Source organism: Mustela erminea, chromosome 5, assembly GCF_009829155.1.
Source record: "Mustela erminea isolate mMusErm1 chromosome 5, mMusErm1.Pri, whole genome shotgun sequence".
NCBI lineage: Eukaryota > Metazoa > Chordata > Mammalia > Carnivora > Mustelidae > Mustela > Mustela erminea.
The window spans coordinates 94,529,607-94,542,627 of NC_045618.1; the positions used below are offsets into that span (position 1 = coordinate 94,529,607).

General features: G+C 39.6%; 2 protein-coding genes across 5 annotated transcripts in view; one reads left to right on the top strand and one right to left on the bottom strand.

The window, feature by feature from the left end:
- The window catches only part of KLHL28 (kelch like family member 28), a 37,338-nt gene extending 36,496 nt beyond the window's left edge, over positions 1–842 (bottom strand). The window contains exon 1 of one of the 2 annotated variants that reach the window (XM_032344120.1): positions 713–842. The gene's annotated coding sequence lies outside the window, so the exon portion shown is untranslated. Of the gene's footprint in view, positions 1–634 lie in introns of both variants that reach the window. The other variant, XM_032344121.1, reaches the window with a different exon arrangement.
- Positions 843–938: 96 nt separating this feature from the next.
- TOGARAM1 (TOG array regulator of axonemal microtubules 1) overlaps positions 939–13,021 on the top strand; it is an 80,348-nt gene continuing 68,265 nt past the window's right edge. For all 3 annotated transcript variants that reach the window (XM_032344110.1, XM_032344109.1, XM_032344111.1), the window contains exon 1: positions 939–3,326. In XM_032344110.1, the coding sequence (XP_032200001.1) occupies positions 1,284–3,326 (2,043 nt within the window). In that variant the 5' untranslated portion in view covers positions 939–1,283. The remainder of the gene's footprint in view (positions 3,327–13,021) is intronic.

Here is a 13,021-nt window from a genome sequence, read left to right on the forward strand (position 1 = left end):
AATAATTCACACTTCGCCTAAAACAAAGAAACGTCTATTATTAGCCCTAAATGTACACGGCAGAATTCTCTTAGGTCCCTGATGCCAAGGACTTCAACCGCAAGTGAAACTGTCTTTGCAATCTGTTTCCAGGAGACTGAAAGGCTGCAGAGACGCGCAAGGATTCTGCAGAGATGCTGGGGTGGCAAAGAGAACGGGAGGAAGGAAGGAGTAAGTCTCAGAGTGGGAACTGCATTAGGAGACTTTGAGAACGTCTCAAAAAGACGTGGTAAGATACAGGAAAAATTGATTACGTTTTTAAAAGAGAATTTTAAATGATGAAAGTAAGGAAAGATGAAAGAAAATCATTAAACTTCCACCACCAGAGGGTAAGCGAAGTAGGAAAAGGAAGGGGGGAGGGCGGAGTATAAGGGCCCCAAAGACCAGAATTTGGGGGAAAAAGGGAAAAAAAAAAAAAAAAGTACCCGAGCTCTGAGCTTGGCCTTGGTCCGAATCTCCAGTCAGTGTACGCGGACGTCAGGAGGGAAGGATCGCACTTACTCCGGGTGCAAAAAGCAACGTATTTACAACGGTAACAAACCCTGCACAAGAAGATGTCGCCTCTCTCCCTGCTAGCTCCCGTGCATTTCTTTACCTCTACGGCAGCACCAGCGTCACTCCTGCAAAACTCTGCCAAAGCCTGCGCCGCAGGAGGACAGCAAAAGGAAAATACCTGAGTCCCAGGAATCACGCCAGCAACGACAGGAGGAGGAGTCGAGGACCACTGGAATCGGGGCAGGATCCTCACTTGTCTTCAAACCCCAATCTTTTCGGGTGGGGCGGGGATGTTCCGCTCCGAGCGGAAACGTCACTTCCGCCTAGTGCCTACACCCTTTTTCGCCTTCTCGGCTCTAGAGACGTTCTCTACTTTCGTAACGTTCTCACTTCCTTTTCCAGGAGCCTGCTGCTTATTCGTAACACCTGACGTGGACTACATAACCCAGCATTCATCACGACACGTCAATTTCCGGGTCAAGGGGTCTGCGCTGGGTAGATCACCATGGAAGCCATCGGTTTGGTCACGTGGTGCCCCTGGTTACGCCCGCTGGCTGCTGTGGGGTCTAGGGCTCCGGCAGGGGCCATTTTGCCGAAGCCAGCCTCTTAAGGGAGACTTGGCAGCTAACTGAAGCTGTTCCTTTTCTTCCCCTGCAGCTTGGGGCTTGGAGAGGAACTGGAAGGCTGGGCTCCATCGAGCCCTTCAGAGACGATGGTTTCCTCCCGCCTCTGCCACCTGACGACCCTCCATGGCGGCTTTGCCCTCTGCGTTGCTCCTGCTGCCGCAACTTCCAGCCCTCTGTGCCTATCGCCTCCAGAGCTGCAGTCGTCCTTCCGCCCCACAGACTGATGATAATCGAGGTGGAGGCACCATGAGAGGCGAGAAAAACTATTGCCGTGGAGCCGCCGGAGACCACGGTTCCTGCCCGCCGACACCTTCGCCTCTGGCCTCGACCCTCTTGATGCCCGCGGAGGCAATCACAAGTAGTTGGTCTGGGTCTGGAGGTGGTTTGTCGGGGGGAGATGAAGACGAGACTCGGCTTCTTCAACTCCTCCGGACCGCGCCAGATCCTTCCGAGGCCTTCCAGGCTTTGCAGGCTGCTTTGCCACGGCGAGGCGGTCGACTCGGCTTCCCCCGACGGAAGGAAGCATTGTATCGGGCCCTGGGCCGAGTGCTTGTGGAAGGGGGTAGTGATGAGAAGCGACTCTGCTTGCAACTCCTCTCGGACGTTATCCGGGGTCAAGGGGAGGCAGGCCAGCTGGAAGAGGCCTTTAGCTTAGCACTTCTGCCTCAGCTCGTTGTCTCCTTACGAGAAGAGAATCCAGCCCTACGGAAAGATGCACTACAGATCCTACATATATGTCTGAAACGTAGTTCTGGACAGGTGCTGAGAACGCTTATACAGCAAGGACTGGAAAGCACGGATGCCCGGCTTCGAGCTGCCACAGCACTGCTGTTCCCGATCTTGCTTACTCCTGAGGATTTGTTGTTCAACCTAGATCTCACTGAGGTAATAATATCCCTCGCCAGAAAGCTTGGCGATCAGGAGATAGAAGAAGAATCTGAGACTGCTTTCTCTGCACTTCAGCAGATTGGGGAACGACTTGGCCAAGAGAGATTTCAGTCCTATATCTCTCGCCTGCCATCTGCCCTGAGGAGACACTACAATCGCCGTCTGGAGGCCCAATTTGGAAGTCAGGTTCCTTATTATTTGGAACTTGAAGCCTCTGGATTTGCTGAAGATCCTCTCCCCTGTACAGTGACTCTTTCTAACAGCAATCTTAAATTTGGGATTATTCCTCAAGAGCTGCATTCAAGATTGTTAGATCAGGAAGACTATAAGAACCGGACTCAGGCCGTCGAGGAATTAAAACAGGTGATAGGAAGATTTAATCCTAGTTCTACCCCTCATTCCAGTCTTGTCGGTTTCATTAGCTTGCTGTATAATTTGTTAGATGATTCTAACTTCAAAGTGGTTCATGGCACACTTCAGGTCCTGCATTTACTGGTTATTCGCCTAGGACAGCAGGTACAGCAGTTCTTGGGACAAGTTATAGCAGCTTCTGTCAAAGTGCTGGCAGACAACAAGTTGGTAATCAAACAAGAATACATGAAGATCTTCCTCAAGCTGATGAAGGAAGTAGGTCCTCAACAGGTGCTTTGTTTACTCCTGGAACATCTCAAACATAAACATTCCAGAGTGAGGGAGGAGGTAGTGAACATTTGTATCTGCTCCCTCCTGACCTATCCCAGCGAGGATTTTGACTTACCCAAACTGTCTTTTAATCTTGCCCCAGCTCTTGTAGATAGCAAACGCAGGGTGCGTCAAGCAGCTCTTGAAGCCTTTGCTGTGTTGGCATCGTCAATGGGCTCAGGAAAAACTAGCATCCTTTTCAAAGCTGTGGATACTGTTGAACTTCAAGATAATGGAGATGGAGTGATGAATGCTGTGCAGGCCAGATTGGCTAGAAAAACCCTCCCAAGGTTAACAGAACAGGGATTTGTGGAATATGCAATGCTTATGCCATCATCTGCCCAGGGTAGGTCAAGCCATCTGGCACATGGAGCAGATACAGACTGGCTTTTGGCTGGTAACAGAACTCAGAGTGCACACTGTCACTGTGGAGACCACACAAGGGACAGCATGCAAATTTATGGATCTTACAGTCCAACTGTCTGTACCCGAAGGGTATTAAGTGCAGGAAAAGGAAAAAATAAATTACCATGGGAAAATGAACAGCCTGGAGTCTCGGGAGAAAACCAGACCTCCAATTCCAAGGACATAGAACAGGTATGCATTTTTGCTAATTGCCTTGAATTGAAACTAGAAAGAATTTAAAATGAACTTAGGCCTGTAATGACTTAAGGGTGAGGCTGCCTTAGGATTGTTATGCTTTGTTTTTAATTTGGTTTGAATGGTGATGTGCATATCTACTGTATCTATTATATAGATACAGATCAGGTAGGAACATTTAATAGGCTTACAGCTTGATGGATTTCATTGAATTTGAGGCACAATATGATAGTGACAATACTAGGATTTCAGTTTTGGTCTGTCCATTTGGGATATCGATTATTTCATCCATAAATAAACCATAAAATATTTAGTACATGTCAGATGAAGAGCTAAGTTCTGTTAATGAAGATGAGACTGGTTCCATGAAGTTTAGGGAAAAGGTCAGACCTGTAAATGGACAGTATCAAGTTTGTTAAGGACTGAGGTAGAAATATAAAGAGTCTACAGGAATATAAAAAGAGAAAAAATAATATAACTAGAAAAGTTTAAAAAGTCTTCCAAGAAGATGTGACATCTGAACTGATTTTCTCCCAAATTTTTTATTTTGAAAATTGCAAATCTATAAATAACTTAAAAGAATTGTATAATGAATATCCATCTACTTTATTTATATTTACCAGATGTCATCTTGCCATGTGTGCTTCACATTTGCTGAACCATTTGAACGCAAGTGCAGATATCTTGATATTTCATTCCTAAATATTTCCATATATATCGTCTAAGAATGGCATTTTCCTTTATCACATTATTAACACACGTCAGAAAATCAATAGTAATTCATTAATATCTAATATATAGTCTGTATTTAAATTTCTCCAATTGTCCCTTAAAAAACGTTTTCTAGTATTTGTTTTACTTTAATCATCCAGATTCCAGTCAAGGTTCATGTAGTTAATTTGTCTCTTATCTAGAACAATATACCTCCTTGTTTGTTTCTTTCATGACATTGACTTATTTGAAGAATTTGGGGTAGTTTTGTAGAATTTTCTGCATTTCTTAATTTATCTGATTGTTTCTTTATGATTACATTCAAGATAAACACTTTTAGCAAAAATGTTACATAGGAGATGTTGTGAACAGGACATCACATCCGGAGACATATAATATCAGGTTGTCCTGCTACTGGTGAGCTAAATTTTACTACTGGGTTTAGGTAGTGATAACCAGACACTCTATTGTAAAGTTTATCTTCCTCTTTATAATTAGCACACGATCTGCAGGATGATACTTTGAGACCCTATGAATAACCCAACAACCTTTCAGCCACTGTTGCCAACATCCAGTAATGATCCTTACCTATTCCATTTATTATATCAAGGGCTGCAGAGAAACAGTATCTGTTTTTTTTATTCTTACATTCTATATTTGTTATCTGGCATTCTTTTTTGTTCTGTATTAAATACACCAGTATTCCTTTTGATGCTAAAATTGGCTCAAAGTTGACCAGTGGCTGACTCTTATGTCCACTGAGGTGACTCTCTAGTCTTTGAACACTTCCTTTACTTCAGGATGTCCAGGCTTACCTTGTACCTTTCTTGTGCCAGACCTGAAATCAGCCATTTTTTCAAGAACACTAAAACTGCTTTTGTAGTTAAGAGTAGAATTTAAAAACCAAAGTCTATATATAAATGTACTCATTGCTATTGTTTACCATTGTGGATTGGTCCTGATTTCAGTGGATGAACCAGGGAGTACCTTTTTTTTTTTTTCTTTCTTAAATCATACTGATACTTCTAATTCAAATCCAGCACCACAGGGTTTTTCCTCATCTTTCTTTCGTCCATATCTATACCTTCCTTTTCCCACAGTAAAACCCTGGTTTCCAGTGTCAGTCATATTCATATGCTGTATTCTTTAATTCACAAAAAAATAATTACTACAACAATAACATAACAACTAACTACCTACTAAAGGTCAAGATTTCTTTGCAGGTCTTCTTCTGCTTGGAATTATTCCACAGAATTTTATTTTCAAACTCTTCTTAATTATTTTCTAAGTGATTATGATTTAAATGGTGTGATAAAAGATGAATAGAGTTTTGCTAAGTATGGGTGGATCCTAGTGAATTTCAGAGGGAGAGAGTATCTTTATTCCCTGGGAGGGTCACCTGGGTGGCTGAGTCGGTTAAGCATCTGCCTCAGGTCAGAGAGTCCCACATCAGGTTCCTTGCCCAGGTGGAGGAGGAGGCAGGGTGGGGGGTTAAGGCAAGGGGGTGCTGGAATGGGTGTGTGTGTCTACTTTTCTCTCTCCTTCTGGCCCTCCCCTTCCATTCATGCTGTTTCTCTCTTTCTCTCTCAAGTAAATAAGTAAAATCTTTAAAAAAACAAAAAGGAATGCCTTATGGAAAGACTTAGAAAATTAGTAAGAAATGGTGAGTTTCTGCAAGGCTGAAACTGTATGGTAGGCGGTAATAGAAGATGATACTAGATACTTACATAATCTAGTTATATGGTTATTCTCCTGTATTGTAAACATTACCTGGCAGTGAATAGTTTTCCATAAGCATGGATCTTAACGCTGCTTATTCTGTGTCAAATCTAAAATGTTAGTGTATTATGATTCTGGTGGTAGCCGAAGTACCAAGAATCTGAAAATAAGTGCATTTTTGAAATTCCAGTCTGGACATATGTTGCTTTTAAAAAATAGAACTTAATCCCAGAAATTAAGTTTTACTTTCTTACTCATAAATATTTTGTAGAAGAACTACACTGGAGTTTATCTTGAGGACAGTGATTAAATATTTAAATGTTTTTACGTATGCTGTTTTTGAAGTGTGTGTGTGTGTGTGTGTGTATAAAGATTTTATTATTTATTTGAGAGAGAGAGCATGAGCAGGGGGAGGGCAGAGGGAGAGGGAGAGGCAGACTTTCTGCTGAGCAAGTAGCCCAGGACCTTAGGATCACAACTTAAGGCAAAGGCTGGTGCTTAACCTACTGAGCCACCCAGGCACCCTTTTGATTTTCTTTTCAAAATATGATTGGAATATCTGAAAGAGAAAAACTCTTGGTTTAAGCATGTCAAAGTCATGGATAACCCTGAAAATCATATATGATGTCATTATAGATATTAGATTGTTTTCCATAAATAGTCATTGATTTTCTTTTTTCTTTTTTTCCTTTTTGAATTTTTTTTAAAGTAATCTCAAGTGTCACACACTCTAGTGACTGAACCAGTCAGGTGCACCTGATTTTCTTTTTTAAATTTTACTAGTGTGTCAAAACAATCTGAAAACCATAGTTTTTTGTTTGTTTGTTTTGAGATTTTTTTATTTATTTGATAGGGAGACAGTGAGAGAGGGAACACAAGCAGGGGAGGTGGGAGAGGGAGAAGCAGGCTTCCTGCCAAGCAGGGAGCCTGATGTGGGGCTCGATCCCAGGACCCTGCGATCATTACCCAAGCCCAAGGGAGCTGCTTAACGACTGAGCCACTCAGGTGACCCAAAAACCTTAGTTTTAATGGTTCTCAAAATCTTGAACAACCCCAAAGCATATCTGTTCTTTATAGTTGATCTATTTAAAACCTTAAAAATAATCTTAAAATCAATTTTTAGAAATAAACCTTAAAAACATATTAAATAAGACAATATATATTTATATATATTTTTCCATCCTAAAAAAAGCTGTAAGAATGCCCTTGATAAGTGGACAGCATGTATCCATTACTTTGTATTATATTTTTGTTTCCCTATAACTTTTTAACTTAGAGCCATGTCTGCTGTATATATTAAATACAGCCTTACACAAAGAAACCAACTTTATTTCCTCATAGATGCAGAAAAAACTGAAAGTCATGTAACCAAAAAATTAGCTTTCATTCTCTCTGCATACATATTTCATATGCTTTTACAGTGATTTAAGTGGCAATAAACATGTATTTAACATCATCCAAAGGTATTTCTATAAACTTTAATCTGTTTAATTGATGGTTATTCAATAATGAAAGAGATAAGGGTAAATTAAAAATATATTTGGTGAGCACTGATTTGCATATTTTTCTTATTTTTAAGTTCAGGATCTAAAGATTTTTCATTAATTCAATTTTATATTAGTCTAAAATCTTAAGATTAACTAAGGGTTTGAAAATTATAACAAGCTATATATTAATCATTATAGGATTATATGACATAGAATCATATATAGGCATTATAGGAATTGATCCCCTTTCTTTTTTTTTTAATGATTTTATTTATTTATTTGACAGAGATCACAAGTAGGCAGAGAGGCAGGCAGAGAGAGAGGAGAAAGCAGGCTCCCTGCTGAGCAGAGAGCCTAATCAGGGGCTCCATCCAAGGACCCTGGGATCATGACCTGAGCTGAAGGCAGAGGCTTTAACCCACTGAGCCACCCAGGAGCCCATACAAATTTTTTTTTAAAGGAGCTATATTAATATAACCAACCTGTGAAGCTAGTGTAGGAAATTAAAGAAATTTGAGTTCCTGGGGCACTCAGACTGGAGTTTTATTTCTTCAAAGTGCTATGTTTAAAAGGATTTTGTATGAACTTTTTCTATATAATTATATACCAGATATTAAAACTTTAAAGTTTAAGAACATTTTTTTCTTGGTTAACCAAGGTCATTAATTAACATCATCTAGCTTGCAGCTAGTCTATGTTTTCCCTTGAATGTACAGCTTGTGGCAAGACCATTATTTGCCTTAAATAAACAGTACCTTCAAATCATAACAAGTAAAGAAATCCTAGAAGTCTTGGGTTTTATTTAATTTAATGCAGTATAAGCACTTACCCTCTTAGAAGATTTATTATGTCATTTGAAACAGTGTTGTTTCATTTGATTTTATTCTGATTAATACAATCTACAGATAGACATGATATACCAATCTATTTGCTCAAAAATATTTTATATTCATAAAATGGAAAAATTTTACCTTCTGAATACCTTAGAGGATCTAATTATGATAAAGCAGCAAATTTTTAAGGTAGAAGCAGGTGCCAGTCTATTGATGTTGACCAGCTAAAGAAACAAAAACACTTAATTACCATTAGATTCATCATTGTTGAGTATGTTGGTTGTAAATATATCTACCACAAATTCATTGAGATTCTTTCCCTGAATAATTGCAATCCAGTTCTCTTCTACTTGCATGTGTGTAGACTTAATGACTCAATTCTAACAAATAAGGTAGAAATAATGGTGTGTGACTTCAGAAACTAGGTCATAAAAAGGCACCACAGCTTGCATCTTGGTTGTTGTCTTTCTTGGATTGATTGCTCTGGAGGAAACCAGCTGCCAGATCTTGAGCAGCCCTCTGGAGAGACCCAGATAGGGAGGAACTGAGGACTCCTGACAGTAGCCACTGAGTGAAGTTCAGTGATCCTCCACTCTCAGTCAAACCTTCCAGTGACAGCCCCTTTGCCAGTATCTTGATTGCAGCCTCCAAGATACATAAACAATCCAGTTAAGCCACTTGTAAATTTGTGATCCACAGAAAAAAGATAATAAATATTCATTGTTTTATGCTACTGTGCTCTGGGATAATGTATTTTATAGCAGTAGATAACTAATTGACTAAGAATTGTGACTCCCAAGGATTTGGAGAGACATTCTTTTTTTTCCCAATGTCCATATCTTATATAGAAATGGCATTGAATTTTCCTAGTTTTTAAAAAAGCTAAACTTTCTTGAGGTTTGGAAAACTATGAAATATTCTTTTGTTTGGCTTTTGGAAATCATTATTTCTCTGAATGTGTCTAATTTATAATTAAACTTCTTAACTGTCCTTTAGCCTCAGAGTTCTAAAGTAATATTAATGTACAGTTACTCAGTTATTTAGAGAAATTGAAAAAAGCTGACAACTAAATCCATTGAATGTTATAGATTTTGTTTCCTTTCATCTTTGCTATAGGAATTTGATTTTTGTAGATATTAACAGGTAAATATTGGGCCCATTGTAAGTAAACGTGAAAAAACCCCAAGTTTTGGATGGGGAAAAAGAGATCTGGTTATTAGTGTAAAGGAGCTCATATCAGTACATTTAAAAATACTTAAACAAGGGGCACGTGGGTGGCTCAGTCAGTTAAGCATCTGCTTCGGCTCTGGTCATGATCTCAGGGTGCTGGAATCGAGTCCCACATTGGGCTCTCTGCTCAGCGGAGAGTCCGCTTCTCCTTCTCCCACTGCTGCTCCCACTGCTTGTACTCTCTCTCTCATACACTTTCTCTTTCCCTCTCAAATAGTCTTTAAAAATAAATAAATACAATTAAAATTTAAAAAATACTTAAAATGAAACAAGAGGGGACTGAGGAGGGAGGCAAACTATAAGAGACTCTTGGTCTCAGGAAACAAACTGAGGGTTGCTGGAGGGGAGGAGGGCGAGAGCGATGGGGTGGCTGGGTGATGGACACTGGGGAGGGTATGTGCTATGGTGAGTGCTGTGATTGTACAAGACTAATGATTCGCAGACCTGTACCCCTGAAACAAATAATACATTATATGTTAATTTTTAAAAATACTTAAATGGAGCACACCCCAACGAGATTGCAGATGCCCTATTGGCTCCCTGTTATCCAGCAGAAATCACATAATAGATCATAAAATCAAAACCCATTTCTACCACTGCTTCTATCTGTGTGGAAGCTATTGTCCCTGTGTCCAATTAAAGTCAGAACCAGAAAGAGGCTTTACCAAGAATCAGATTCACTGTGCAAGAGCCATATTGCTCAGTCAGTTACATGAGGAAAGGTTAACTGGACTCAAGGGCCCAAGTCTCAGAAAAGGTACACTTGTAGGCTGTGTGTTTGAGTCTCATTTCAGACCCAGAAAAGCAGCATATTATTGAAATTTCCAGAAAGAAACATCAAACAAGGAGTCAGAAATACTTAGTTTGTTATTTGCAATGTTGTTTGTGTTCTTACATGTAAGAGAGTCAGCTAATTGGCTAAGTAAAGGGAAAACTAGAAATAGTCTCATTTAAATATTTTGTGGGTAAACTGGTTAGCTGACAGCTACAGAAAGTTCGGTTTGGGTATTCTGCCTTGTGTGGGAAGCCTATGGATATCAAAGAAACCACCATTTTAGTTGTTTTAAAAAGGTATTTAAGCTGTGTAACATTTCTAAGGTCTGCCAGTCCCCTTCAGTCAGCACTGCTACCTTAAGCCAGAAATGCACCATTTCTGTCATCGGAATTTCTTCCTTATCATTAAAAAAATTTTTTTTTGGAAGCAACCAAATGTTCTATAATAAGAGAATGGCATGCCTAGTCAATGGAATATTAATGCAGTCTCTAAACATGTACTAGGATATGTACATAACAATGTTTACTACAAGATTATAATACTGAAAAGTTGTGCATAGAAAATGTCCATCAGTAGGGAACTATGAGTTCAACAATAATGCGTAATACTGGGCAACCGTTAGAAAGAATAAGCAGATATGTATGGATTACATGGAAGGATGTCTATAATATATTGAGCACTTACTGTGTGCCAGAGTATTATGTGATCTATTTTTGTTTCTTAAGAATACATTATTGAGGGGCACCTGGGTGGCTCAGTGGGTTAAGCGGCTGCTTTCAGCTCAGGTCATGATCCCGGCGTCCCGGGATCGAGTCCCACATCAGGCTCCTTACTCAGCAGGGAGCCTGCTTTTCCCTCTGCCTCTGCCTGCCATTTTGTCTGCCTATGCTTGCTCTCTCTCCCTCTCTCTCTGATAAAAAAAAAAAAAGAATACATTATTGAGAGTTGCAGGATGGCTCCCTTGATTAAACTTCGACTCTCCATTTTTGGCTCCGGTCATGATCTCAGAACTGTGAGATGAGCCCCCCGCATCTGATTCCACACTGAGCAGGGAGTCTGCTGGAGATTCTCTCCCTCTTCCCCTGTGTCCCCATTCCCTCACATGTATGTACATGTACTCTCTCTAAAGTGAATGGATAAGTCTTTTTTTAAAAAATAGTTTTTGGAGGTATGTTTATATATAGAAAAAGATCTGTTAAAGAGTTTATCATCAAAATTCTAATGAAAAGGTTACCAAAGAAGAATTTTATATCTTACTTACTTCTATATTTTTAGCGTTTTTTTATAATAAGCAGTATACTGTTTTTGTAATTGAAGTTTATAGCATTTATAAGAGGTTTTAGCAACATGGAAGTAGTTTTATGATAATGTTAAGTGCAAAAGTGAGATATAAAACTTCATATCTAGTAACACAACCATGTTTTCTTCAAGTGTTTTTAAAAACACAAATATGGGGTAGCTGGTGGCTCCGATGGTTAAGTTCCGCCTTCGGCTCAGGTCATGATTCTGGGGTCCTGAGATGGAGCCCCACATAGAACTCATTGCTCAGCAGAGAGCCTGCTTCTCCCTCTCCCACTCCCCCTGCTTGTGCTCTCTTTCTCTTAAAAAAAAAAAAAAATAGAATAAGTCAAGCAGACAAGCAGAGAGAGTCAAGTATCATATGGTTTCACTTACTTGTGGAGCATAAGGAATAGCATGGAGGACATTGGGAGATGGAGAGGAGAAGTGAGATGGGGGAAATGGGAGGGGGAGACAAACCATGAGAAACTGTGGACTCTGAGAAACAAACTGAGGGGTTTGGAGGGGAGGGTGTGGGGGGTTGGGTAAGCCTGGTGGCGGGTATTAAGGAGGGCACATATTGCATGGAGCACTAGGTGTGGTACATAAATCCATGAATTTTGGAGCACTGAAAAGAAATAAAATAAAATGGAAAAAATACATAAAGTTTTCAAAGAAAAAAGAAAAACAGAGTTGTTTCAGAAGGAGACTTAAGGTAATCAGAACTTTTTTTTTTTTTTTTTAAAGAGAGAGAGAGAGCGAGAGCGCATGAACAAGTGAGCAAGTAGCGTGGAAGGTGCAAGGGGAGAGAGAGAATCTTGAGCAGGCTCCATGGCCAGCATGGAGCCCAATGCAAGGCTCTGTTTCATGACCCTGGGATCATGACCTGAGCTGAAATCAGGAGTCATGTGCTTATCTGGCAGAGCCACCCAGGATAGGTCTTGATCTCAAAGTCAGGAGTTCAGGCCCTGTGTTGGGCTCCTTGCTGGGCATATGGAGCCCACCTAAAGAAAAAAAAATGTATTCCCTTCTGTAGGATTATTTCTTGATTACTCACTATTTTAACTGAGTGAGTATGTCTTAATGTGTCTAATCAAAAGTTGACTGTAATTGGTTTCATTTTTATCCCATTTAATATAAACTATTGTATAATCAGTCATAGAAATTGTAATACTGTACTCTGAGAAAGTGAAGTCAGGTTTTTTTTTTCATTTCAGGCATTATTTATTTTTCTTTGGTATTTTCTGGGTTAATTTTTGAAGATGTTAACTCGTTTTTCACAAAATTTGTTAAGGAAAAACAGGTTATCCGAGGATTTGGTAGTTCATAGTCTTGTAATAGTCAATTAGCAAAGAAGTTTTCAAATAGACATATCTTTAATTTTATTGTTTTTCATTGTTATTCGATATTTGGCAAAGTTTGCAGAGAAGCCTTATAGCTAACTACATGTCTAGATTTGATTGTGTCTGTAAGCTTTAAATAAATATATAGGCAGTAAGTATAATTTATGTTCATTCAACTTTTTTTTTAAGTTTTTAAGGTTACATATTTATTTATTTTTAAATAATTTCTGTACCCAACGTGCAGCTCGAACTTGCACCCCCAGGATCAAGAGTCACATACTCTTTTGACTGAGCTAGCCAGGCACCGCTGTTCTCT